Here is a 27,893-nt window from a genome sequence, read left to right as displayed (position 1 = left end):
ATTGTTTTCACTTTTAGATTGTACTAAAACTGAATTACAATCATTACTTTCTGAATTGGTTATATTTCTTTCTCTATAATGAGATATTAATACTACCTTCATGAAATTGTGTCATTTGAATTCAACATTACCAAATGTAAAATTAATTTTCTAATGGATTTCACAAAGAGTATCATACATTACCATGTTCCAGGAAACTCTGCCTTTAACAGCTTTTCCAACAGAAACACAACAGAAACAAAAAGTATGATACAGTGTAATCCAATTGGCAAAAATAGTAGTTACTTCAAAGTGTCTGCTACCTGGTTCATGTGTGGTCAACCAGCAATACTTGGCAACACAATTGATCACCTAGTCTCCAATCTGAGACATTAAAGCAGGAATGACACTACTTTCACTGGAAAAATCATCATTATGTTTTCCTTTTTCATTTATTTAATGCAGACCTAGAAACAATACTAGATAAGCATTAAATGATATTTCAAATCTATATATTTTACATTTGTTACCATGAATTTAATTATCTGGCTATTATAAGGAAAAAATATATCATTTATTCAATATAAGATTCAAATTTAAATTTAAATTAAGCTTGATTTGTTTAAATACCAAAAATATGGAAATATTAAAAAGTGCAGTTTTAATTTAGAATATTTTATTGAATAACAGTTCAAGTAGTAATTTTCATTCTTTATAAACCTACAAACCAACTTTAGGGTAAGAAGTATATAATAACAACTGGTCACATTTGAGACAATGAAGGCCTACAATGATAAAATAAGCAATCTGAGAACAGTACACCCATAATTGCAGAGTTAAGGAAGTGCTTCAGCCTACTTACCCATGACCCTAAGATCAGGTAAAAAAATGAAACTTGAATGGCACACAGTTTGAACACATGAAGTTAGAAGACACAGAAGTTATTCACTGAGACAATATGATAGATTGATTTTTTTTAATGTACAAAATTTATTTCTGTCCTTTCAATATACCAGTATTAACACATTCATTATAATTCACAATTTCTTAGCAATCTAATTCTGATAACTTAACTAATTAATTTTTTAAAACTCCGAAAAATTTAACAAACAACTTACTGTTTGGAAGGTTCAGGAAATTTGAGCTCTTCTCTTTTCTTCATTTCTATTGTTGGTTCCATAGGAGTGAGGACTACAGCAGCGTGTGAGACTACAGAATGGTGTGAATCGTCCCGGCAAACTGCTTTATCAAAAAATTAATTGTACATGTCAGAATTATCAGCTATTCTCACTTTCCCTTTTTCTTTTTCTTTTCAGTCACATGAAAGAGAGAATCAACTAAAATATTATCATTAAATTACCATTATTTATCATTTTCCACACTGTCTTTCCACACACTAGGTATAACCTCAGGGAATTTTTTTAAGCTGCACAGTGGAAAAGGTGTTGTAAACATTTTATAGTCCTTCATTTAAAAAAAATTTTCATTGAAGAATGAGAAGTGCACAAATCATATACAGTTAGACTAATCTTTGCAACATGAATACACCAGCTTAATGAGAATCAAGATCAATAAACAAAAGGCATTACCAGCATCCTAAAACTCCCTATGGTACTCCTTCCCAATCACTGTTGTAGCCTCCAAATTAATCATTATCATTCATGATGTAAGTAATTAGTTATGCCTATTTCTGACCTTTGTGTAAATAAGATTCTACTCATTTGTCTGTATACTCTTTTATGTGTACCTTATTTCATTCAATGTACATTTGTAAGACTTATTCATGTATCACAGTAATTTGTTCATTCTTACAGCTGTGTAGGGTTCCACTGAATGAACCTATCATAAAATATCTAAACACTTTACTGGTGATGTGCACTTGGATTGTTCTGATCTGAGGCTATTTCAAACTGTCTATAAAACTTCTTGTACATTTTTTTTGGTTCAAATAAAGATTTATATATTGGAAAATACCAAGGAATTGCTCCTAGAGTATGTTCATTTTTAGTAGATATTTTATTATGAATCAGTTTTCTGAACTGACTGACTGTACTAATATGTATTCCCAAAAGCAGAATAAGAGTTTCAGTTGTTCTACATCTGTATCAACACTTGGTTTTCCCAGTTTTTTCTCCATAAAATATTAATAACATATTTATTTTTTTATTGCTGCATAACAAATTGACACAAATGTAGCAGTTTAAAATAACACCTATTTATTATTTCACAATCTGTGGGTTAGAAGTCTAGATAGGCTAGGTTGGATTCTCTGATTAGAGTCCCACAAGGCCAATGTCAAGTTGGCAACCAAACTGTGTTTGTATTTAGTGTTTCCAGGGGAAGAATCCATCCGCTTTGCAGCTCATTTAGGTGGCTAGCAAAATTTAGTTTCCTGGCGTAGCAGGACTGAGATCTCCTTTACCTTACTGGCTATTGGCTAAGGACCACTCTGAGCTCCTAGAGGTTACTCACAGTTCAGTGGTCAGTGGCCTATCTCAGCAATGGAGAACAGCCCTCACATGATGTCGTCTTAGGCTTCAAATCTCTCTGATTTCATTAGCTATCATTGAGGAAAAGAATTGCTACCTTTTAAGGGTTCATATGGTTAGGTTAGGCCCATATAGATTACTACGTTTTTGATTAACTCAAAGTTAACTTATTAGTAATCTTGATTACATCTGCAAAATCCTTTTTGCCATGTAACATAATTATAGTAGTGATATTGTATCTTCTTCCAAGTTGAAGCAATTACATAAGGGCTAGAGTTACATGCCATCTTACAAATCTGTCTACCACAGCTATTCCTGTAAGTGTATAGTGGCATCAGATTATAGCTTCAGTTTATATTTTACTGATAACTGATAAAATTGAATTCATATATAGATATTCAAACTTGCTTTACATGGTTGTGATATGCACAGATTTCAGTTACATGCTTTAGTTAAATAATATCAGACTCCCCCAAAAATACGACTCAAATTTCAGTGAGCATGGCATATCAACTGCAACTAACTGTATAAAGTGATCTTCTCTACCAGTTCTTCAATGCACAAATCACTATGCAAATAAAAGATGTTCATCATGAGCAGTGACACACACAATGCTTCTTTCAAAGTCTGTCAGCAATTGTTCACTGTGCATCTGTTACTGAGTTTAAACACCAAGTCCACATGTAGTTGCATTGTTCCTAGTCTCCCAAAGAGACACACATTGGAATTTTACAAAAATGGGTAATCTAAGGAAAGGATTTGCCACTGCAAAATTGAAGTGTAGCAAAGAAATGAAAATTGTTAGTGCTAGAAGTGAATTTGAGTTGAATATAAGTGAAAGGTCTATATTCACTGATCTAAGTACTCATTTCAAGAACTAAGAGAGAGATAAATTAGTCCCCTCCCTAAAGCAGAGAGAAGCACATACTAAAGATCACAGCACACAATAATGAAAGAGAAGACAACAATATAATAGGAGCATGCAACTCAGGTAAAATGTGTGGGCCCATGATCTCAGATAAACATATAAGAAATGATCCCAATGTTCTTCAATTTTCTCCTAAAAATTTTTGTTGAATAATTAATCTCCTCAGGACTAAAGTCTGAGATATAAAGTAGATGACCACTAAAGGCAGAGCTGAGTTTAAAACAACCTTGTAGTACTGGAGAGAAGAAGATTAGTATCCAATATGTGTAAATGAGGATGGGGCCTTGGTTTTCTCATTGTCTATCCAAATCAAAAAGATTTTTGTTACGTTTTTATTTAATTTATTCTATTTATTGGCATGAGCTTTCAGTCTATGACAAACAACTTCCATCATAGTCAGGAGAAGAAATCTCTATAAAACATTTTAGACCAGAAGCCAAGATGGCAGCATGAGTAGAGCAGCAGAAATCTCCTCCCAAAACCACATATATCTATGAAAATATAACAAAGACAACTCTTCCTAAAATAGGGACCAGAGGACACAGGACAACATCCAGACCACATCCACACCTGCGAGAACCCAGCGCCTCGTGAAGGGGGTAAGATACAAGCCCCGGCCCCGTGGGACCGAGCGCCCCTCCACCCAGCTCCCGACGGGAGGAGAGGAGTCAGAGCGGGAGGGAGATGGAGCCCAGGACTGCCGAACACCCAGCCCCATCCATCGGGACCAGAGCACAGACAACGTGCATGTGTGCGGTCCTGGATACTAGGGAAACAGGGCAGCAGGGCCGGTGAGCGGGTCCCTGAGGCTGACGCGGGAGAACAAAGAAATGGGAGTGGCCATTTTTTTTTCCTCTATTTTTTTTGGCGAGTGCTTTTTGGAAGTCTTAAAGGGACAGGGACCCCAATACTAGGGAAACAGGGCAGCAAGACTGGAGAGTGGGTGCCTGAGGCTGGGCCCTGAGGAAAAAGAAAACCGTGCGGGGTTTTTTTTTTTTAATTATTATTTTGTTGTTGTTGCTGTTGCTGTTGTTTGGGTAGTGCGGGTGCTTTTTGGAAGTTTGAAAGGGCAGGGCGGGACACTTAGTCAAGAGGCAGGGAATCTGGGGATCCCTGGGCACTCTAACCCCCTGGGCAGCAGGGAGCACGGAGGACCCTTACAGAGATAAATAGCCCCCTGGCCGCTCCCCCTCCAACAGGGCTCCACAATTTTGGAGCAGCAGCCTGAGACAGGCCATGCCCACAGCAACAGCGGAGATAAACTCCATAGCAGCCGGGCAGGAAGCAGAAGCCCTCTCTACACGCAGCTGCCCAGCACAAGACACTAGAGGTCGTTGTTCTCCCAGGAGAGGAAGGCCACAAACCAACAAGAAGGGAAGTTCTTCCAGCCGTCACTCATTCCAGCTTTGCAAACTATTTATATCACCATGAAAAGGCAAAATTACAGGCAAACCAAGATCAAAGAGGCAACACCAGAGAAGGAGACAGACCTAACCAGTCTTCCTGAAAAAGAATTCAAAATAAAAATCATAAACATGCTGACAGAGATGCAGAGAAAAATGCAAGAGCAATGGGATGAAGTCCGGAGGGAGATCACAGATGCCAGAAAGGAGATTACAGAAGTGAAACAAACCCTGGAAGGATTTATAAACAGAATGGATAAGATGCAAGAGGCCATTGAAGGAATAGAAACCAGAGAACAGGAACACATAGAGGCTGACATAGAGAGAGACAAAAGGATCTCCAGGAAAGAAACAATACTAAGAGAACTGTGTGACCAATCCAAAAGGAACAATATCCATATTATAGGGGTATCAGAAGAAGAAGAGAGAGGAAAAGGGATAGAAAGTGTCTTTGAAGAAATAATTGCTAAAAACTTCCCCAAACTGGGGGAGGAAATAATTGAACAGACCACAGAAATACACAGAACCCCCAAAAGAAAGGATCCAAGGAGGACAACACCAAGACACATAATAATTAAAATGGCAGGATCAAGGACAAGGAAAGAGTTTTAAAGGTAGCTAGAGAGAAAAATGTCCTCTATAAAGGAAAACCCATCAGGCTATCATCAGACTGCACAACAGAAACCCTACAGGCCAGAAGAAAATGGCATGATATATTTAATACAATGAAACAGAAGGGCCTTGAACCAAGGATACTGTATCCAGCACGATTATCATTTAAATATGATGGCGGGATTAAACAATTCACAGACAAGCAAAAGATGAGGGAATTTGCTTCCCACAAACCACCTCTACAGGGCATCTTACAGGGACTGCTCTAGATGGGAGCAAAGCTAAAAAGAGCACAGCACAAAACACCCAACATATGAAGAAAGGAGAAGGAGGAATAAGAAGGGAAAGAAGAAAAGAATCTCCAGACAGTGTATATAACAGCTCAATAAGCGAGCTAAGTTAGGCAGTAAGATTCTAAAGAGGCAAACCTTGAACCTTTGGTAACCACGAATATAAAGCCTGCAATGGCAATAAGTACATGCCATTCAATAATCACCCGAAATGTAAATGGACTGAATGCACCAATCAAAAGACACAGAGTAATAGAATGGATAAAAAAGCAAGACCCATCTATATGCTGCTTACAAGAAACTCACCTCAAAACCAAAGACATGCACATACTAAAGGTCAAGGGATGGAAAAACATTTCAGGCAAACAACAGCGAGAAGAAAGCAGGGGATGCAGTACTAATATCAGACAAAATAGACTTCAAAACAAAGAAAGTAACAAGAGATAAAGAAGGACACTACATAATGATAAAGGGCTCAGTCCAACAAGAGGATATAACCATTCTAAATATATATGCAACCAACACAGGAGCACCAGCATATGTGAAACAAATACTAACAGAACTAAAGGGGGAAATAGACTGCAATGCATTCATTTTAGGAGAATTCAACACACTACACACCCAAAGGATAGATCCACTGGGCAGAAAATAAGTAAGGACACAGAGGCACTGAACAACACAGTAGAACAGATGGACCTAAAAGACAGCTATAGAACTCTACATCCAAAAGCAACAGGATATACATTCTTCTCAAGTGCACATGAAACATTCTCCAGAATAGACCACATACTACCCCACAAAAAGAGCCTCAGTAAATTCCAAAATATTGAAATTCTACCAACCAATTTTTCAGATCACAAAGGTATAAAACTAGGAATAAATTCTACAAAGAAAACAAAAAGGCTCACGAACACATGGAGGCTTAACAACATGCTTCTAAATAATCAATGGATCAACGAACAAATCAAAATATAGATCAAGGAATATATAGAAACAAATGACAACAACAACACAAAGCCCCAACTTCTGTGGGAAGCAGCGAAAGCAGTCTTAAGAGGAAAGTATATAGCGATCCAGACACACTTGAAGAAGGAAGAACAATCCCAAATGAATAGTCTAACATCACAATTATCGAAACTGGAAAAAGAAGAACAAATAAGGCCTAAAGTCAGCAGAAGGAGGGACATAATAAAGATCAGAGAAGAAATAAACAAAATCGAGAAGAATAAATCAATAGCAAAAATCAATGAAACCAAGAGCTGGTTCTTTGAGAAAATAAACAAAATAGATAAGCCTCTAGCCAAACTTATTAAGAGAAAAAGAGAATCAACACAAATCAACAGAATCAGAAATGAGAACGGAAAAATCACGACAGACTCCACAGAAATACAAAGAATTATTAAAGACTACTATGAAGACCTATATGCCAATAAGCTGGAAAACCTAGAAGAAATGGACAACTTCCTAGAAAAATACAACCTTACAAGACTGACCAAGGAAGAAATGCAAAAGTTAAACAAACCTATTATGAGCAAAGAAATTGAAACAGTAATAAAAAAAAAAACTATCCAAGAACAAAACCTCCAGGCCAGACGGATTTACCTCGGAATTTTATCAGACACAAAGAGAAGACATAATATCCATTCTCCTTAAAGTTTTCCCAAAAATAGAAGAGGAGGGAATACTTCCAAAGTCATTTTATGAAGACAACATCACCCCAATACCAAAACCAGGCAAAGAACCCACCAAAAAACAAAATTACAGACCAATATCCCTGATGAATATAGATGCAAAAATATTCAATAAAATATTAGCAAACCGAATTCAACAGTATATCAAAAGGATCATACACCATGACCAAGTGGGATTCATCCCAGGGATGCAAGGATGGTACAACATTCGAAAATCCATCAACATCATCTACCACATCAACAAAAAGAAAGACAAAAACCACATGATCATCTCCATATATGCTGAAAAAGCATTCCACAAAATTCAACATCCATTCATGATAAAAACTCTCAGCAAAATGGGAATAGAGGGCGAGTACCTCAACATAATAAAGGCCATCTATGATAAACCCACAGCCAACATTATACTGAACAGCGAGAAGCTGAAAGCTTTTCCTCTGAGATCGGGAACTAGACAGGGATGCCCACTCTCCCCACTGTGATTTAACATAGTACTGGAGGTCCTAGCCACGGCAATCAGACAAAACAAAGAAATACAAGGAATTCAGATTGGTAAAGAAGAAGTTAAACTGTCACTATTTGCACATGACATGATATTGTACAAAAAAACCCTAAAGACTCCACTCCAAAACTACTACAACTTATATCAGAATACAACAAAGTTACAGGATACAAAATTAACACACAGAAATCTGCGGCTTTCCTATATACTAACAAAGAGCCAATAGACAGAGAAATCAGGAAAACAATTCTATCCACAATAGCATCAAAAAGAATAAAATACCTAGGTATAAACCTAACCAAAGAAGTGAAAGACCTATACCCTGAAAACTACAAGTCGCTCTTAAGAGAAATTAAAGGGGATACTAACAAATGGAAACTCATCCCATGCTCATTGCTAGGAAGAATTAATATCGTCAAAATGGCCATCCTGCCCAAAGCAATATACAGATTTGATGCAATCCCTATCAAATTACCAGCAACATTCTTCAATGAACTGGAACAAATAATTCAAAAATTCATATGGAAACACCAAAGACCCCGAATAGCCAAAGCAACCCTGAAAAAGAAGAATAAAGAAGGGGGGATCTCACTCCCCAACTTCAAGCTCTACTACAAAGCCATATTAATCAAGACAATTTGGTACTGGCACAAGAACAGAGCCACAGACCAGTGGAACAGACTAGAGACTCCAGACATTAACCCAAACATATATGTTCAATTAATATTTGATAAAGGAGCCATGGACATACAATGGCAAAATGACAGTCTCTTCAACCAATGATGCTGGCAAAACTGGACAGCTACACGTAGGAGAATGAAACTGGACCGTTGTCTAACCCCATACAGAAAAGTAAATTCAAAATGGATCAAAGACCTGAATGTAAGTCATGAAACCATAAAACTTTTAGAAAAAAACATATGCCAAAACCTTTTAGACATAAACGTGAGTGACCTCTTCTTGAACATATCTCCCCGGACAAGGAAAACAACAGCAAAAATGAACAAGTGGGACTATATTAAGTTGAAAAGCTTCTGTACAGCAAAAGACACCATCAATAGAACAAAAAAAAGGAACCCTACAGTATGGGAGAATATATTTGAAAATGACAGATCCGATAAAGGCTTGACATCCAAAATATATAAAAAGCTCACCCAACTCAACAAACAAAAAAAAACAATCCACTTAAAAAATGGGCAGAGGAACTGAACAGAAAGTTCTCCAAAAATGAAATACAGATGGCCAACAGACACATGAAAAGATGTTCCACTATGCTAATTATCAGAGAAATGCAAATTAAAACTACAATGATGTATCACCTCACACCAGTAAGGATGGCTATCATCCAAAAGACAAACAACAACAAATGTTGGCAAGGCTGTGGAGAAAGGGGAACCCTCCTACACTGCTGGTGGGAATGTAAGTTAGTTCAACCATTGTGGAAAGCAGTATGGAGGTTCTTCAAAATGCTCAAAATAAACTTACCATTTGACCCAGGAATTCCACTCCTAGGAATTTACCCTAAGAACGCAGCAATCAAGTTTGAGAAAGACAGATACACCCCTATGTTTATCGCTGCACTATTTACAATAGCCAAGAATTGAAGCAACCTAAGTGTCCATCAGTAGACGATTGGATAAAGAAGATGTGGTACATATACACAATGGAATATTACTCAGCCATAAGAAGAAAACAAATCCTACCATTTGCAGCAACATGGATGGAGCTAGAGGGTATTATGCTCAGTGAAATAAGCCAAGCGGTGAAAGAGAAATACCAAATGATTTCACTCATCTGTGGAGTATAAGAATAAAGGAAAAACTGAAGGAACAAAACAGCAGCAGAAAAACAGAACCCAAGAATGGACTAACAGGTACCAAAGGGAAAGGGACTGGGGAGGATGGGTGGGTAGGGAGGGATAACGGGGGGGAGACGAAGGGGGGTATTAAGATTAGCATGCATAAAGGGGGGGTGGGAGAAAGGGGAGGGCTGTACAACACAGAGAAGACTAGCAGTGATTCCACAGCATTTTGCTATGCTGATGGACAGTGACTGTAAAGGGGTTTATAGGAGGGACCTGGTATAGGGGAGAGCCTAGTAAACATAATATTCTTCATGTAATTGTAGATTAATGATAACAAAAAAAAAAGAAAGGGGATTACTCCCTAATAGGATAAAACTAACTGTAAATCAGTGATTAATAAATGCTGCAAATATCCTTAATTTTGATCATTTAAAGGGTGTCAGATTGTCAGCTATGGAAGTACATTTTTCAGATAATATTCCTTTCTCTTAAAAAAAAAAAAAGCAGTTCCTGTGTGGTGACCTCCAATAAGTTCTTCATAATGGTATACAGGGAAGATCAAAGTGTGGGCAAAGGGTCTGTTTGTGTTTATACAGAGGATCAAAGCCCAATTTGGCTACCCAGAAAACGAACTAAGATACGATATGAAGAAGAAGTTCCAACATCAACATACTCTGGAAGAGTCATTCCAGAAGATGATCATCAAAAAATGTCAACAAAGATCCTGGCGCTGTTGCAGTTGTAGCTGCATTCATCCCACTGGTTCCTGGACTTGCCATTGGAATGAAGAAGGAGATATCTAAGCTGGCATGTGCATACATTAAAATAACAAATTTTATTGGATCTATACTGTTGGAACTCAACCAAGAATTAGGAGAAGTGCAAGTTGCAGCACTCCAAAATCTTGAGACTACAGACTATCTACTGTTAAAAGAACATATGGGATGTGAACAGTTCCCAGGAATGTGTTGTTTTAAATTGTCTGATTTTTCTCAAACTATTCAAATTCAGTTAGACAATACCCATCATATCATAGATAAGTTTTCATAAATGCTTAGGGTGCCTAACTGGTTTTCTTGGTTTCACTGGAGATGGCAGGTAACTGTAGGTCTGCTTTGGTTATGTAACTGTATTCCTATTATGTTAATGTGTGTGCGCAATTTAATTAGTAGTTTAAAACCTATACATGCTTAAGTTACTCTACAAGAAGATATGTCAAAGAAATAACCAATCTTCCCATGTTTTCTTCCATCTGCTACTTCTATAGCTTTTCTTCTTTCTTCCTAATTACAACCCTTAAATAGAATTCGTGCCTCATATTGAATGTACCGAGTATCATAATTCCTCCAAGTGCTAAAGATACCTCAAGACAAATGCTGGGCATAAAACCCACAGGGCATAAATCTGCAAAGAAGTAAAAAGCTAACCTTTCAAACAATATGGCTTCTCTCTCACTTATCAACTTTACATTTCCCTGTATGGCCCCAGAAGATGACTGGTTAGCCAGAGATGGGTAAGATTCCTCAAGGGAGGAACAACCTAAGACAGGCACAGTCGTAGGGGGGTCATCAGGTGAGAAATTGGGGATCAACAGAGGTGAGGCTTAGAACCTCACCCCCCCTGTTCTGAGAGAAATCTTCTGCATCCATGGATGTTTTGTTGCCTTTGTCTAGCTTGGATTAATACTTAGCCTATAGGCACAAACCTGATCATCTACATTTGCTTTCTTACAGCACTAAACTATGTTTTCTACCTTTATCTTGCATCTACCTACCACTTAAGCATTTTATTAAAAATAATAATAATAATAATAATAAGGGAGAAATATGGGATTCACATATAAATCAAGTATAAAAATCAAATGAATATTTATATCTGACATGATTGTTTGTAGTTCATAATGCGTGATCAAAACTGAAAGTTTCTGTGATGACTGCCCTTGCACTGTTCACCATGTACGAACTTATTCACTATGTAAGAATTTGTTCACCATGTAAGAACTTGTTCATTGTGCTTCAGAAGATCGGAGACTGATGAGAATTAGGCTTGGGGTGGATTAATGATTGTGCATTGAGTCCCCTGTACAGAATTTTATTGTTGTTAACTGTTAACTATTTGATCAATAAATATGAGAGATGCTCTCTCAAAAAAAAAAAAGAAAAACATTTTAAATTTCCACTGCTGCCCTAAATGCTGCTAATGAAGAAACAGACTAAGAATATTACTGATTCATTCCTCTGGGGTAACATTCACCTACTCAACAAATATTTATTGAACTAACTGGTATATTCCCAGAAATTTCCCCCATCCTCCCACGTTTTTAATAAAACTTTGATTTCTTCTAGAAATATTTCTCAAGTATTAAGGCAATAAGCATCTGACCATAGTATGTGAAAGAATTTATCTAGATCTATATGAAAGAAAACAGAACTGTTAGCTACTATTTTCTTAAAGGAAAAGAGAGAAGTGAAAAGGGAAAATTTTTTAACTGAAACAGAAAATTTTCAAAAATAGGGAGCATTTGTTTACTCAAGGCATTATGTGTATCGTTACTTAATTTTTATTATTAAAAGGCTGAACAATGGACACTATACTCAAAGGTACTGAAGATAAAAAAAATGAGGAACTAAGTTAAAAAGAAACTAAGCTCCCTTAGTTTTTATATGATGAAAGTGACAATTAATAGACCTGTATAAAGATGGAAGGTTGAGAGCTTCCTATAAATGACTGAGCTTTTATATTTACCTGGAATTAAATAATGCTCAAATTTTAATATCTATAAATTTGACATATGAGAAGATACAAGAATTAGCGTAAGTTAGACAAACAATAGAGAAAGTATAAATTCAAAAAAAAGTGAATATACAGATTTTTCAAAACAAGAAATATGTCTACTGTGCTTTATTCTGGGGTAGGAAGAAAAAAGAAATAAAAGAAACCTTAATAAGTTATTGATGAGGAAAGATTTTCTGAGGATCAGTGGAATAATCAATGTTTATCTGATCATTGTAGTCTGACAAAGCAGAACATATTCCTCAAAACTATGGTACATGGTTAAAAAGTAAATCAGAACCTTATATCACAGTGGCTATGATGTGAAATGCTCTGTACATTAATTGGTTAGTATGCAACTTGTCGAATACCATTTTTTATTTTACCATTTATTTATTATAAATAAGAAAGATTTATAAATTGCTTTTGAAGAATGGCATGAATAATACCACTCAAAGGTAAGACAGTATATTTGTCTTTAAAATAAAACTGATGATACAGATTAAAAGAAAATATCAAGTCTTAAAAGGGACTCCAAAACTAGTAGGGTTTAAGAATCTTCTAAATTTTTAAGGAAAGAGCAAAATAATTTTGTTGCTCTAGAGCATTTAACAGAATATTTTACATATCACTGGAAGATAAACAAATCTATTGTTTTAAAATGATATTTATTTAATATCCCTGATAAAACACTTTACAAACTACTACTTGACATAGAAAAATTTAAATATTTCTGACATATATGGCTAATTATTGCTGACTCTGAAAGGAAATCGCACTATAAGATAAAATGAATAAAAGAATCATAATTCTTAGCCAACAAAAGTCTCTAACTTACCACTTGAAAAATAAGGCAATGTTAGAGACACAAGAAGAAAACAATACACAATTCTGGGGGGAGAGTATAGCTCACATTTATTCATATTTTTAAGATGAAGTAGATAAATTTAAAAAAAGGGAATTGAAAATAATTTAATAAGGTTTGCTAATTATACAGAACTTTATGAAACAGTAATCCAAAATTTTCTCATAATTGAGAACTATTGCTTATATCCTACACCATACTAAATGTGAATGCATATAAATTACTACAGGAATTAAAGTTTGGGTTAATTGGCAACAGGTGAGTTCATTTTCTCCTTTATATTTTTTAGTATTTTTCAAATTTCCTATGCTGAAGTTTTACTACTTTAATAAACAGGAAAAATTAAAACATGTTAAAATTCCTTATGAAAACTTTTTATGACTTCATCAGATTAAATTTGATTTTGTATTCTGAGTGCTTCTCTTTCTGCAAAGGAAAAGCAAAAATTACTTTTTAAGAAGGCCTTGAAAGTCACTGATCTAGTTGTTTATTCTAAAATTGTTAAAGGGGAGGAGGCTTAAAGATGGCATGAGAAGTGAGAAAGAAACTTCTTCCCAAAACCACATATAATATGAAAATATAGCAAATACAATTAATCCTGAAAGAGTAAATAGAAAGAAGACTATGACAGACTGCATACATCTGGGGAAAAGAGAAGACCTCATGGAAAAGGGTACAGTAGCAAAGCCGTGATCCAGTGGGGACCCAAGTCTTCCCCAATTCCAGCTCACTGGCAGGAGAACGAGAACTGGAGCAGGGAGCAAGTGGAGGCCTAGGACTGCTGAACACCCAGACCAGGAGATCTGCTCTGGGAGCATAAACACACATTATTACATGGTGCTCTGGAGATTAGAGGGGTTGCAGAGCAGACAGGCAATATACTCAGAGACACTGAGATTCCAGCCACTTGCGGAGAACAGGTACCCACAACCGGCCGATCAGGGTCAAAAAAAGTTTTGAAAGACTTCCCAACAGTGAGATGGCTGCTAAAAGGGCAAGGATTACACAGAGCTTGCTGCTCAGGAGAAAGGACAGATGGACAAATCCATCCTGGTACATTCAGCTGAGCAGTTTGGGAACTTTCAGAAGGTTCAGCCGCTCCATCCCCCTGGCTAGTGATGCCCACCAAGGCACAGCCCATCACCCACACAATACACAGCCTGCTGCTCCTTTCTCCTGGCTGGCATTGGTTCACAAACCTTCCGCCCCCCTGCCATTGTGCCATAGCAGCAAGATGGGAGTCCTGCCTCTGGCGGCTACAAGGGTGTAATGTAGAGGATCCTCGCTATGTGCTCCACACATTGACCCTGGCAGGGGAGGCAGGCAATGTGGTCAGGAAACAGTAAAGAACTCTTTCCCCCTGAGAGGCACAAGTGCCATCTGCCTGCGAACCCTGTCATTGCTCCAAGTGCTAAGCAGTTCCAGAGATAAGAGCTTCTGGGCACTAGAGGGTGACACAGATATAAAGTTATTACTCCATATTATTCATTACAAATATGAAATGACAAAAGGACCTGGTACAAATCAAAATCACATAAATACCAGAAAGAGGAGAAAGTGAAACTGAACTCACAAATCTTCCTGAAAAGATTTCAAAATAAAATACGAACTCTAGAAAAATATTAAGACCTCAGGAAGAACTTAAAGAAAGAGATAGAAATGTTGAAAAATACATGGATGAATTATATATAGAAACATGAAAAATTTCATGTATCCAAAATGAAACATAAAATGGAGGGATTTAAAAGCAGATTAGATAAAGTAAAGGAGATGGTAAAGGAAAGAGAAATTAAGGAACAGGAATATAAAGAAGCTGAGGCACAGAGAGAAAAAGGATCTCTAGGAAGGAAGGAATATTAAGAGAACAGTTTGAAAAATCGAAATTGAAAAATATTTGCATTATATGGATAACAGGAGAAGAAGAGAGAGAAAAAAGATTAGAAAGTCTCTTTGAGGAAATAATAGCTGAAAACTTCCCCAGTCAGGGGAAGGAAAGAGGCTCTCAGGCCATGGAAGTGCACAGACCTCCCAACACAAGGGACTCAAAGAAGACAACACCAAGACATATAATAATTAAAATGGCAAAGATCAAGGACAAGGACAGAGTATTAAAAACAGCCAAAGAGATAAAAAAGGTGACATAAAACATGAGACTATCACCAGACTTCTCAGCAGAAACCTTACTGGCCAGAAGGGAGTGGCATGATACATTTAATGCAATAAAACAAAAGGGCCTCAAACCAAGAATATGTTACCTGGCAAGATTATCATTTAAATTTGATGCAGCGATTAAACAATTTCCAGAGAAGCAAAAGTTGAGGAAATTTCCCTCCTCAAACCATCTCAACAGAGTATTTTGGAAGAACTACTCCAGATGAAAGTGCACCTAAGGCTAAATAGCTGTCACCAGGGAAAATAAAACCACAGTAAAGGGAGTGGACCAATGAATTACTAAGCAAATAAATGCAAAATTAAATCAACTACTCACAAAGTCAGTCAAGGGATACACAAAGAGTACAGAATATGAAACCAAATATATAAACAGTGGAGAAGAAAGAAAAAGAAGGGGGATAAAAAAGAACCTTTAGATGGTGTTTGAAATACCTTACTAAGTGAGTTAAGTTAGACCGTCAGATAGTAAATAAGCTACCCTTGAACCTTTGGTAACCACGAATCTAAAGCCTGCAATAGCAATAAGTATATATCTACTGATAATCACCCTAAATGTAAATAGACTGAATGCACCAAACAAAAGATACAGAGTTACAGACTGGATAAAAAAACAATATGCATTTATATGTTGCTTACAAGAGACTCACTTCAAATCCAAGGACATACAGACTAAAAGTGAAGAGATGGAAAAGAATATTTCATGCAACTAATATGGAGAAAAAAGCAGGAGTTGCAGTACTTGTCAGACAGAATAGACTTCAAAACAAAGAAAGTAAAAAGAGACAAAGAAGGACAATACATAATGATAAAGGGGTCAGTACAACAAAAGGATTTAACCATTATAAATATCTATGTACCCAACATAGGAGCACACAATTATTTACAACAAATGCTAACAGAATTGACGGGAGAAATAGAAGGAAATAAATTCATTTTAGGAGATTTCAACACACCACTCACTCCAATGGACAAATCAACCAGACAGAAAATAAGTAAGGAGACAGAGGCAATAAACAACACATGGACCAAACAAACATCTACAGAACACTCCAACCAAAAGCAGCAGGATACACATTCTTCTCAAGTAGACATGGAGCATTTTCAAAAATGCATCATATACTAGGCCACAAAAAGAACCTCAGGAAATTGAGAAGGATTGAAAATGTACCACCAAGTTTATTAGACCACAAAGGTATGAAACTAGAAATAAATTATGCAAAGAAAACAAAAAGCTCCAAAACACATAGAGGCTTAACAACAGGCTCCTAAACAATCAATTGATCAATGACCAAATTAAACCAGAGATCAAGTAAATATAGACACAAATGAAAACAATAACTCAACACTGCAAACTCTGTGGGACGAAGCAAAGGCCATGCCAAGAGGGAAGTATATTACAATACAGGCTTACACCAGGAAAGAAGATCAATCCCTTATGAACAGTCTAAAGCCACAATTAATGAAACTAGAAAATGAAGAACAAATGAGGCCTCAAGCCAGTAGAAGGAGGGACATAATAAAGATCAGAGCATAAATAAATAAAATTGATAAGAATAAAATAATACAATCAATGAAAGCAGGAACTAGTTCCTCGTGGAAAAAATCAAAATAGATTAACCCCTAGCCAGACTTATCAAGAAAAAAAAGAGAGCATACACAAATAAACAGATTCACAAGCGAGAAAGGAAAAATAACTACAGAAACCATAGAAATACAAAAAAATATTACAGAATACTATGAAAAATTATATGCTAGCAAATTGGATTACCTAGAAGAAATGGACAAGTTTCTAGAAAAATACAACCTTCCAAGGCTGACTCATGAAGAAAGAGAAAATCTGAACAGAACAATTACCAGCAATGAAATTGAACTGGTAATCAAAAAACTACCTAAGAACAAAATGCCTGGACAAGATGGCTCACCACTGAATTTTATCAAATATTCAGAGGAGACCTAATACCCATCCTCCTTAAAGTTCTCCAAAAAGTAAAAGAGGAGGGAATACTCCCAGTCACTCTATGAGGCCAGCATCACTCTAATACCAAAACCAGGCAAAGATACCACAAAAAAGAAAATTATAGACCAATATCCCTGATGAACATAGATGCAAAAATACTCAACAAAATATTAGCAAACCAAACTCAAAAATACATAAAAAAGATCACCCATCATGATCAAGCAGGATTTATTCCAGGGATGCAAGGATGGTATAATATTAAAAAATCCATCAACATCATACACCACATCAACAAAAAGGACAAAAATCACATGATTATTTCCACAGACGCTGAAAAAGCATTTGACAAAATTCAACATCCATTCATGATAAAAACCTTCAACCAAATGATTATAGAGGGCAAGTACCTCAACATAACAAAGACCATATGTGACAAACCCACAGCCAACATAATTCTTATCAGCAAGAAGCTGAAAACTTTTCCTCTAAGATGAAGAACAAGATATGGATGCCCACTATCCCCGCTTTTATTCAACATAGCACGTGAGTTCCTAGCAATAGCAATCAGACAACACAAAGAAATAAAAGGCAACCAGATTGGTAAGAAGTTAAACTGTCACTGTTTGCAGATGACATGATATTGTAAATAAAAAACCCTAAAGATATTCAACCAAAACTACTAGAACTAATAACTGAATTCAGCAAAGTTGTAGGATACAAAATTAATACACAGAAATATGCTGCATTCCTATACACTAATGATGAATTAGCAGAAAGAGATATCAGGAAAAAATTCCATTTTCAATTGCATAAATAGTAAAATACCTAGGAATAAACCTAACCAAGTACACATGGACATTGTGGCTAACCATCCCATCAAGGCCTTCCATTGACAACCTTCAATGATAAATGAGTGTGAGTGAAAGGGTTTTGTATTCCAGCTGAGGCTTTAAACATCATGAGGTGGTGGAAAATTCTCTGTGATACTGTGTTATGGCAACCTGAGCAAACTTAACACAATGACCACTTTAGGAAAAAGACTAAAAGAATTATTTTTAACAGTATTAATAATTTTAAAATATATAAATAATTAAATAAAGTGATCTTAGAGATTCAGTCAAAACTTCCAAATAATGACTGAGTCTATATTGCTCCTACTACCATCCTCTTCCATTTTAAAATCTCTGATAGATGTCCATTCAGGCTATTCAGTTTATGCTTCAGTAATTCTAATAATGGGAAGTTTATGACCTTATCATTTTGTTTGCCTTCTTCCAAATGTGAACAAATTGTCAGTGTATTTAAAAATAAATTGTATAGTGTTGTCTGTTGGTGTTTATATGCATACCTATTACATACAGACATATTGTATATATTACATATATACATTTTATAAACACATATAGATAATAGAGAGCATCATAAATAATGGAATCATAAACAACTATTATTGCTTTTTATAACTTCAGTATTAAAAACTTCATTAGCTTTCTTCATTTGCACAGTCACCCAGAGTAGGTGTTTTGCACGCTTTCAAAGAAGGCTATATATATGAACAATAGTAGCCCTAGATATCATTGAAGTCCTCATCACTGGCACAGATTACATGTAATACTAGAATGACATCATCATTTGCGGCCTACTGCCTCCAAGGGATTCCAGTGGAAGGTACATACTTTGTTCATTAAACTTTGCATGTTAAATTTTGCAGGACTGTTAAAATACATTGTGGCAGACTGTATTTTCCAAAAAAGGTCACCACATTACATATACCCCATCTGGCTTGATTTTGATCTATTTGAGTGGTGGGGTCTCAGTTCCCTCCCTTTGAATCTGTATCACCTTGGTGAATGCCTTGCCTAAAGGAACGTGTTGGAAGCAATGCCATGTAACTTTCAAGGCTAGTCTTGGAAGGCTATGCCTTCCACCTGGCTCTCTCTTGGGACATTTTCTGCTGGGACCCAGCCACCGTGTTGTGAGGAAGCCAGGTACACAGGGATGTTGTGGCTAACCATCTTGTCAAGGCCCTCCATTGATAGCCTTCAATGATCAATGACTGTGAGTCAAAGGGTTTTGTATAGTAGCTGAAGCTTTAAACATCATGGGGCAGTGGAAAACTCTCCCTGCTGAACCCTTGAACCCACACAAATCATAAAAGATGAATGATGTTTGCTGTTTTAAGCCACTAAGTTTTAGAAAAATTTGTTACACAGCAATAGACAAATAACCCACTCTTCAGAGCATTTATAATTAATGACAAAAAAATAGATTTTGATGCCTCTAGACAGGTTTTCATTAAAATGTTAGTGAAATGGTACAGGAAAAAAAAATGACCTAAGTACCACAAAGATTGCCCACATGTTAATGTGTGTGTGTGACTTATGAATGAAAATTACAAGGTACCAACAGTTAAAATTCACAATCAGCAGTTGTCTACAGCTCAATACTATGGAAATAAAAAAAACAGTATAAACCACAAAGTATATATATAGATATATAGATATATAGATATATAGATATATAGATATATAGATATATATACATTCAATTCACCCAGGGAAGGAAAAAAAACCAGTCGGTAAATGTGCTGACTTTCCCAGTTATGTTTCTCATTTCAAACTTAGAAAGAGCCCTGGAGCTATCCTTGGAGCAATTTTGCTACAGCAAGTACAGCTACCACTCAAAACAACACTTTATGAATTTTCTAAGAGTAAGATGAAATCATAGTTGTTACTCATTCTGGGAAAATGAGCATGACAAAACTTGTACCATTCAAATAATGCTTAACCTAAAAAATCTGGCATCCTAGACTCTAGAAAAAAAGAAAAAAAATTAAAGGAGGAGAAAGAAGGTGCTTGATATAATAAAGTATAAAGAATTTGCAAAGAATTCCATATAGAAAATAGACAATGTCCTCAGGAGAAGAGTAGTTAAACCAAAACGCATTTCACTGTCATTCTTTCTAGATAAGTGTATCAACATTACATATTACTAAGAAACACATTCTACTTTTCTCACTTTTGTCTGCTTTCCTTTGTCAAGAAAACAAAAATAACTAAAAATTAACATTATGATCTTTCAAAAGAAATATTTTAAAACTTATGAAAAGGAAATATTCCATTCAATTGTATGTAAATAAAATATGTTGAATATAATTTGCCTATAGGGTTGCCATTTATTAGACAAAAATACATCTAATTTTCCTGTGTGCCAGCTTTTATGGCCACGTTATATTTTTTCTCCTATCAGCTCAACTGAAGGTGTTTTGCCCTGGGTATTCTGTCAGGTGTCTGTGTACTTTTTTTTTTGGTATCATTAATATACAATCACATGAGCAACATTGTGGTTCCTAGATTCCCCCAATTATCAAGTCCCCACCACATACCCCATTACAGTCACTGTCCGTCAGCATAGTAAAATGCTATAGAGTCACTACTTGTCTTCTCTGTGTTGCACTGCTTCCCTGTGCCCCCTCTTACGTTATGTGTGCTAGTTGAAATGCCCCTTATTCCCTTTCTCCCTCCCTTCCCACCCCCCATCCCCAGTCCCTTGCCCTTTGGTAACTGTTAGTTCATTCTTGAGTTCTGTGAGTCTGCTGATGTTTTGTTTCTTCAGTTTTTGCTTTGTTCTTATGCTCCATAGATGAGTGAAATAATCTGGTACTTGGCTTTCTCCGCCTGGCTTATTTCACTGAGCAGAATACCCTCTAGCTCCATCCATGTTGTTGCAAATGATAGGATTTTTTTTTTCTTATGGCTGAATAATATTCCATTGTGTATATGTACCACATCTTCTTTATCCATTCATCTACTGATGGACACTTAGGATGCTTCTATTTCTTGGATATTGTTCTGTGTGCTTGTTTTTAATACTGATGATTACTACACACAAAGCAATAATGCATGTTTTACTTTTTAATTTGCATTGAATTTAAATCTAATACAAATTAAAATTGTTATTGAATAAATATTTTATATATTTATGCTATGTAACTTAATTAAATAAACAAGACAATATATTCATAAAGTCCATTCTTGGGCCAGTGATATTCTGGGCTCTGAAGATAAAATAGTGAACAAAATAAAATAAAAATTCCTGTCCCTTCAGAGATTTATTGCTATTTGATTTTAACACTGTCAGAAGGTCATGGTTAGGCTACTCATGTTCTAGTACGAGGAAGCATTCTAGACAATTTCATTTTTTTTTCTTTCCAAAAAGAGCTCAGTAAATTTTCTCTCACATCTCTTTGTCTAGTTTTTTAACTAGATTGAGTATCATTAACCAGTGAGTACTTATTGAATAAACAAGACTCATTTTCTAAAAGCTAAATCTTTCTATTTTTACCTCAAGAGAAAACAGTCATTTTATAATATGACAAATAATCTTCCTCTCACTTCCTCCCCTGCCCCTTCTTCTTTCCTCCTCCTTTTCCTTTTCTCCCCTTTCTCTTTCCCTCTTCCTTTTTCCTGCTCCTCTTTCGCAGTACCTTTCTTGCTGCCCAGAATAAAAGAACAAGTATCAAAGGAAATATTAATCTTTGTTGAAGAAATTACCTTAGATATATGAAGACACTCCCAGGTTGAGAAATATTTGGTTAGTTTTTAGTTCTGTAGAACTGACAGTTATTTAACGGGCTTTACTTTGCAAAAGCAAGAGGAGTAATATAATCTACATAATGTTCATCCTCACTTTTAAGAAGTTAAATTATTCAATTATCTCCTTAGAAAAAAACCCCACTCTTCAGAATTTAACATATGAATTAAAAATCACAAAGAAATGTGTAAGGTATATAGTTTCAATACATGATTTAAGTAACACAAAGAACTCAAATTTATTGCAGCTAATGGTTTTAGGCTGCACACCCCTTGCTGTCATTAGAACAGATTCTGAATTGCCAAAAAAACTTCTTTCCTTTGCTTCTTTTATTCTGCTTCATATGAAATAATTTCTTAATATTTAGAAATTCGTTCATTCTATATCTAGATTTTACTTTAACAGGAAATGGAATTATCAACTAATTTCAGTATCAGTATGATATGGTTAGATGAAAAGGAGGTAGACAGTCCAACTGAAGTAAAAATATTGAAGCTAGAATAAGGAATAAGGATGACCTTTGACCTATAGTTGAACTGGTGAAAATCAGGAAATATAATTGCAAAGGTAATAATTGCATAGGGGCCAAGTTATGCAGAACCATAACATATCAAGCCAAATTGTTGGTATTTTATCCTATAGAACCAAAGTTCTCAATTTATAAACAAATACTAAATTTCCAGAGTTGCTAATCTAGAGTAATACATCTGATCACCTAATGAGTAAAATAAAAGGCCCCAGAAACACATAATCAAATAATTTAAGATGTTATCAACATTCTGAGCATTCAACCAAATATGACAAGTGACTGGAACAGCCCCATGTTCTCCTAGGAGCACCGTGCACTTTAAAAGGGAGGAGGAAAGAACACCAGCAATATCAAGCCTCTCTTAATTCCCTCACGGGCTCTCCCTGACCAGCTGCCTGAAAAAACCTAACTTCTCATAGTTTACTAACGAATCTCTTTATTTTGAAGAATCATTTTTTGTTACAACATTCCTTTTCCTCAAGCCCCATTAGGCTTCCTGCATACCTGGAAGTCATTCTGACACTTATATAGCCGTAGGGTCTAGAAATTATGTCAACTCAATAAGACATAGCATAATTAAATTCACATTCCAGGGTAAATTAAAGACTCCCGCTCCGCAAGATCTTGAAGTAATTACTGCAGTCACAAACTTTCCTTTAAACATTCCCTGGGACAACATTTCTAGAAAGCTACTACTGATCTCTGCCCAGAGAAAACAATCACTCTTTGAAAAGTTCTTCAGTAGGACTGGTTAATAGTCAAACCCTTTGACATGAGAAATAATTTGTACAGATCCATGAATAATTTTCATCCTTTTGATAAAGGTATTTTTCATACACTATGTGTACATAAAATAGGAGTTTAATTCAAATTCTGATATATATATCTACTCACACACACACACACACACACACATATATATATATATGCATAATTTCTGATTATCACTTCTACATTTGTGACAACGTAAAACATAGATACATTGATATAAAAATGTCATTAATAATACTAGTCCAATCTGCCATCATATGACACTGTAGTAATGGCAGCTTTGCCATTTACTATAGGAAGTACAAATATTAGCAAACAGAAGCCAAGATTAGTGTCCTTGTTAAATAATGGATGATAAAGACTTTAAAAGAATTGATAGATGTGGCTTTTTTGATAAGTTGGCAAAAACCTAAAACAGCTCTGAGAAAAATGCCAACTTTGTAAAATTCTTAAAGACGGAGCACAAGGTCAGCGTTTCAAATGGCTACACTTCAGCTTCACCCTCACTTATCTTCTTTTCTTTGTCATGTTGAAAAAGAACAAATGGCAGTTAGGAATTATTAAAACATGAGGAATGCTCTCTTTGGTTGTACTAAATTGTATCAGAGATTGATCCTGGCTTTGAGGGATCTTTTGATTATCTTTGATCAGATTTAAAAATTCATACTTGGTGGAAATCTGTCTTGTTACTAAAAATGTGGCTGGTATTCCTGACTGTTTTCATCTTTTTCTTTTGTTAGTACATAGAGATTAACGCAGAGAACAGACATAAATTCAACAAGACTGACACTGAGCTAGCCCAGAGAACAAATAAAATATCTTGTTTATAGGGCAGATTTTGCCTTGTAGCACCTATCAGCAACTTACGAGAACTTTCCTCAGCCTCTCCTGCTTTATTCATGACAGTTTAGTTCCAGGTATGTCTCATCTCCACACATTCATCCATCAGAGATTAAAGATTTCTTGTGTATGCTATTAGATATAAGACAACTATTATGTTACAGAGTACACATACAAGGTGCAAGAGCCCCTGGACAAACCCACTGCTAGCTATCAATATTTGTCCCTATAATGCACTTCACAATAAGTTTAATTCAAGTGATGTCTAAATGGAGTAATTTCAGCATAGATTAATTGTGATGAACTGAACTGTGTCTTCCCAAGATTCTTAAGTTAAAGTTCTAAGCCACAATGTGATGGTGTTTGGAGATGGGGTCGTTGGGAAATAATTAAGTTTAGATGAGGTCATAAGGATGGGGACCTCATGGTGGGATTGGTGTCCTGTAAGAAGGGACATCAAAGAGCTTGCTCGCTCACTCTCTCCCCATACCATATAAGAACACTATGAGAAGGCAGTGGTCTACCAGCCAGAAAGAGAATCCTAATCAGAAACTGACCATCTGGTCGGTTAAGACAGGTTTTTAAACTTTCTCTTTTAAATCCTTCAAACCATAACTTGAACCTAACTAACTGCCTTTATTCTATTCTTCCTTCTTCCCATGTTCTTTCTTTACTTTTTGCTGTTATCTTTTCTGACCTACTATCTTTTTGCTCTAGTCAGAAGAAAACACTGAAATCTAAATTAACTTCCTCTTAATGACAAAGCTCCCTGAAAACAGGGCAAGTCCCTTGTTCTAAGGGACTTAAACTTCAATAGTAAAATTTAAAACTTTTACGTGTGAGCTAAGAGTAAGTATTTAAGACTTCAAAGTCTAAATACAAGAAAGACAATCACAGGAAAATTTTAAACAGTTCTAAGAATTTTTAATCCTGTATTCATGAGTCCTAATCAATTGGATCACAGCTTAGTAGTTATCTCAGGGAGGAAAAAAAGAATGAGAATAACAAATAGAAAAGATCTTGAGATCAACATAAAACACCCCAAATTGTACAGGGATAAAAAAGAAAAGAAAAGGAAGAGGTTTATAGGAAATCTGTACTGTGGAAGAAGATCTTTTGGAAACTATCCATAAAATTACTCCTCTGAACCCAGATTGCAAACAAATCCAGTCCAGCACACAAAGAAAGGATGAGTCCAAAGGAGACTTCAGAGATACACTGTACTTATAGATAATATTCAGAAGTAGATCCTGAAACTGAAGTTACCATAGCTCTCCCTGCACTTTTAAAAAATTTTTAGTGGATAGTCTTAATCCAGAATTAGAAGATACAAAAGGAAAGTCTCTAAGGGACATTTTGAAAGCACTTTGGAAAAGAGCAGAATAAAACTCCGAATCAACTGTTGTCTCACTTCCTTCCAGGCAATAAGCATCAGTGCAGGGATATAGTAGAAGTATAGCCTTTTGAAAATGAGTTAAAGAATATGGCAATATTTTTTCAATTACTAAGTCTTTTAAAGTACATTATTTTTTTAAGTTCTGTTATAATGATAACAACCCAATGATATAGGAATTAAATTAGAACTGTATATAGTGTTTTGCCATGCAGGTCTTTTTTGTATAATGGAAAAGAGCATACCAGTTTAAAAATCACAAATTAATGTATTTTTTCATATTTCAAATATGCTTATATTGATCAATTCATTATTGCATTATCTGTATTGTACCAAATAAGAATATAATTTTCCTAGTGATTCAGGATCAGAGTGCAATCACCTTGTTCTTTGACAGTAAAGTAGACAGATGATAAATAGATATAGGTGATAGACATACAGATATAAAATACATAGATGGTAGGAATCTATAATGATCCTCTTTAGTGACAATATCAATCTTGATTAATGTCAAGGATGTTGATCTAACATGAAATATCTTTTTTTCTTCAATAAATCTTTGTGCATTTATAGAGATAGCTTCATTCTTCTTATTTTAGATTAGACTTCATGACTTTGTCAGTAAAATAAGTTCATTTCACAAGTATGTTATCCAGGTGCATGAATTAGCCTTTCCTTTTCTTTTCCTATAATCATCTTTCTTTGTTGTTCTATTATAGTACTGGTCAGTTTTATTTTTTGTTCAGTTACCTTAACAATGTCACTTACAAGTTATAGTTTTTCATAGATTTATAAAAATTGCCCAATGTTTGGCAGCATAAGAACAAAAATACGGCTATAAAATAATGGATGAGTTAGATTTTGAAAAGATCCTAACTAATCAAAATGTGATGACTCTTAATATAAATGATTCCATTTATTGTCTCCATATGTTAGTACCAGTGGATCACTGGTTATATATCTTTCCCCAAAAGCACTGCTATCTGTCCCATTGCCCATAACTTTTGTACTTCTAAAATTGGGCAAGTAGGTTTCTTAGGAGAGATGAAAAGTGCCAGGCGTTATTACAAACAATGATAATGACTATAATAACATAGCAGTTAACATTCATTGAGTTTTCTGTATCAAGCCCTGTGACAAACTTCTTAAATGTGGTATTTCATTTAATCCTCACAACAGCTTTTTCAGGAATGTTTTACTTTTAAAATTATTATTTTAAAAGTTTCAAAATTATTATTATTATTATTATTATTTAATAGAAATGTGGAGATGAAAATAAAATGCTCATACTGCTATTAAGTGGATAACCCAGACCTTCAAACCAAGTTCCTCTGATTGCAAAGTCCATGTTTTTATCTACTGTTGATAAATATTCAGATCACTATTAGCCAAGAACAAAAACTTATGGACATTAAATCACAATCAGCTATTCAATTTGTATGGATTATTTCAGGTATACTAACATCATAATTCTACTTCTGGTAATTATGTATCTGACTAATCAGTAGTATCATATTTTTCAGACTTAAATCATGTCAGTGCATAAGAAATACAATACTGAGGCATAAACAAAGAGTCGACTGGCCTCCACTGTACTGATGTGTGTCACAGTACAAATCGAACAACATGAAATGACACTGCTGACCACATTATACACATTATCTCTAACCTTCCCTACAATCAGCAAATTTGGTTCCATTATCCCCATTTTACAGAAAAGCAAAATGGATTCAGAGATATTAACCAATTTTCTAAAGACAGCCAGCTAGTAAATAAAAGGGGATATTTAAACTTAAGTTTTCTGCTTCTAATCTCTGTATTTCCATCTTTCCATGCCATATCTTTCCACGATGATGAATGACAATTATCATTCAACACATGAAAAGTGTGTGTGTATACATATATATTAGTTTATATATTCATGTATAAATACACATATAAATATATATGTCTTCACATATATATGTGTGTTGAATATAATTTATCACCTAATCTAACAAAAATAAAAATGAGAACTTGTGTTTCTAATTTTGAGGCTTTTCATCCTATAAAGTAACATTTTCCTTGATTATAAAAGCTAATGTAATATTATCTATGTTACTATATATATATATATTGCTAATATATATATTACATGTACATGATATGCTTATATGAATAATTAATATATATTTAATGTTACATAATTTTATAGATATGTATGACATTTTAAGTACCAAAAGAATCAGTTTCTTATGACATAAACATACCAGACTTAGAGTCAGGAAGTTTGATTCTTACAAATTGATCTGATTTCAACTGTT

The 27,893-nt window shown here is 35.2% G+C and overlaps 1 protein-coding gene across 5 annotated transcripts in view; it reads right to left on the bottom strand.

The window, feature by feature from the left end:
* Window positions 1–27,893, bottom strand: part of CCSER1 (coiled-coil serine rich protein 1) — a 1,396,684-nt gene that overhangs the window by 1,044,666 nt on the left and 324,125 nt on the right. For 4 of the 5 annotated variants that reach the window (XM_057502443.1, XM_057502446.1, XM_057502447.1 and 1 more), the window contains exon 5: window positions 1,098–1,221. In XM_057502443.1, the coding sequence (XP_057358426.1) occupies window positions 1,098–1,221 (124 nt within the window). The remainder of the gene's footprint in view (window positions 1–1,097; window positions 1,222–27,893) is intronic. The other variant, XM_057502445.1, reaches the window with a different exon arrangement.

Source organism: Manis pentadactyla, chromosome 5 (genome assembly GCF_030020395.1).
Source record: "Manis pentadactyla isolate mManPen7 chromosome 5, mManPen7.hap1, whole genome shotgun sequence".
Taxonomy (NCBI): domain Eukaryota; kingdom Metazoa; phylum Chordata; class Mammalia; order Pholidota; family Manidae; genus Manis; species Manis pentadactyla.
Note: the sequence above shows the minus strand (reverse complement) of the source record. Positions and strands in the feature narration are given on the sequence as shown.